Consider the following 1,245-nt stretch of genomic DNA (forward strand, 5'->3'; position numbering starts at 1 on the left):
ACTGCTAACCTGCACAAACTCACGCCTGCTGGTGCCCGCGCCGAACCTAAACAGGGTGCCTTTGCTGTTGAGCATGGTGGAGGGCGCGGGCACGGGCATGGCCGTGGACGTGGTCGCGGACGCGGTCGTGGACGTGGTCGTGGCCGTGGTCGCCATGGTATACACCACGGGCCCCACCCAAAGAGTGATCGCGTCAATGCCAACTGTGAATTTTGTCGCATCTATGGCCACGATGCATCTCAGTGCCGCAAGAAGCGCGCGTACGAGAAGCACAATGGCAAGCAGTTTGCGGCCCCCATCATGACCGCGACCTTGTCTCTTCCTCCCCCCTCCCATTTGCCCGCTGCACCTGCTGCTCCTCCTTCCCATTTGCCCGCTGCTCCTGCTGTGAATTATTCGCCCGCACAAACACATTATCGTCACCACGAGTTGTTCTTGACCTGTTTGTCAGCCACCAACCTGGCCACCAGCAATCGTGCATTGGTGGACAGTGGTGCCACTGCTCATTTTTTTGTTGATCGTGATTTATTTCATGATCTTGCTCCAAGCTCTGAGACCATTGTGACTGCCAACGGCGTGACGGCTGCTGAGGCCGTCGGCTCCGTATCTTTGCTCGTGACTGATGTTGATGGTGTCTTGCGCCCCATTGTTCTTGATCGTTGCTTTTATGTGCCTTCTTTTTCTCACAACATTGTCTCGCTTTCTGCCCTTGTTGATGCTGGTTTTGTCGTGTCCTTGTCTGACTCGTCTACATTTTTGTTGAGTGATGCTGATGTCACTTGGTCTGCACCACGTGATGCGGCTAGTGGTGGCTTGTTTTTCTTTTCTTTTCTCCCAGCTCACCACCTGCACCACCAGCGCCACCACCAGCAACAACAGCATGCCCATGTTGTGTCTGCTTCGCAGATGCATCGTCTTCTTGGCCACCCGCCGCGCGAAGTTTTGCGCTCCATGCTGCAGCAAGTTGAAGACACCTCGGACGTCAAGGCCATCCTCAACTGCAACGATTGCAACCTCTTCAAAGCTAAGCGCCTTGCTCTGGCTGGCTTCGATCGCGACCGCACGCCCCGCATGCCTGGTGAACTGGTCGCTTCTGACATGTTTGGCCCGCTTCGCTCCCCTAGTATCAAAGGAGCGAGGTACATCATTGCCTATCGGGATGTGGCGACGGGCTTTCTCTGGCTCGACCCTGTCTGTCGCAAGGACGATCTGGCTGAGAGCTTTGCTCGCCTGATTCGCGACTCG

At 56.0% G+C, this 1,245-nt stretch overlaps 1 protein-coding gene across 1 annotated transcript; it reads right to left on the minus strand.

Annotated features, from left to right (window-relative positions):
- Window positions 1-525: 525 nt before the first annotated feature.
- Window positions 526-888, minus strand: MONBRDRAFT_28408 (uncharacterized protein; the record flags this gene model as incomplete). The annotated part of the gene is made up of 1 exon (XM_001748887.1): window positions 526-888. The coding sequence occupies one exon, from the start codon at window positions 886-888 to the stop codon at window positions 526-528; it is 363 nt and encodes a 120-aa protein (XP_001748939.1).
- Between the last annotated feature and the right edge of the window lie 357 nt (window positions 889-1,245).

This window comes from Monosiga brevicollis, genomic scaffold (assembly GCF_000002865.3).
Source record: "Monosiga brevicollis MX1 MONBRscaffold_26 genomic scaffold, whole genome shotgun sequence".
In the NCBI taxonomy this organism is placed as follows: domain Eukaryota; class Choanoflagellata; order Craspedida; family Salpingoecidae; genus Monosiga; species Monosiga brevicollis.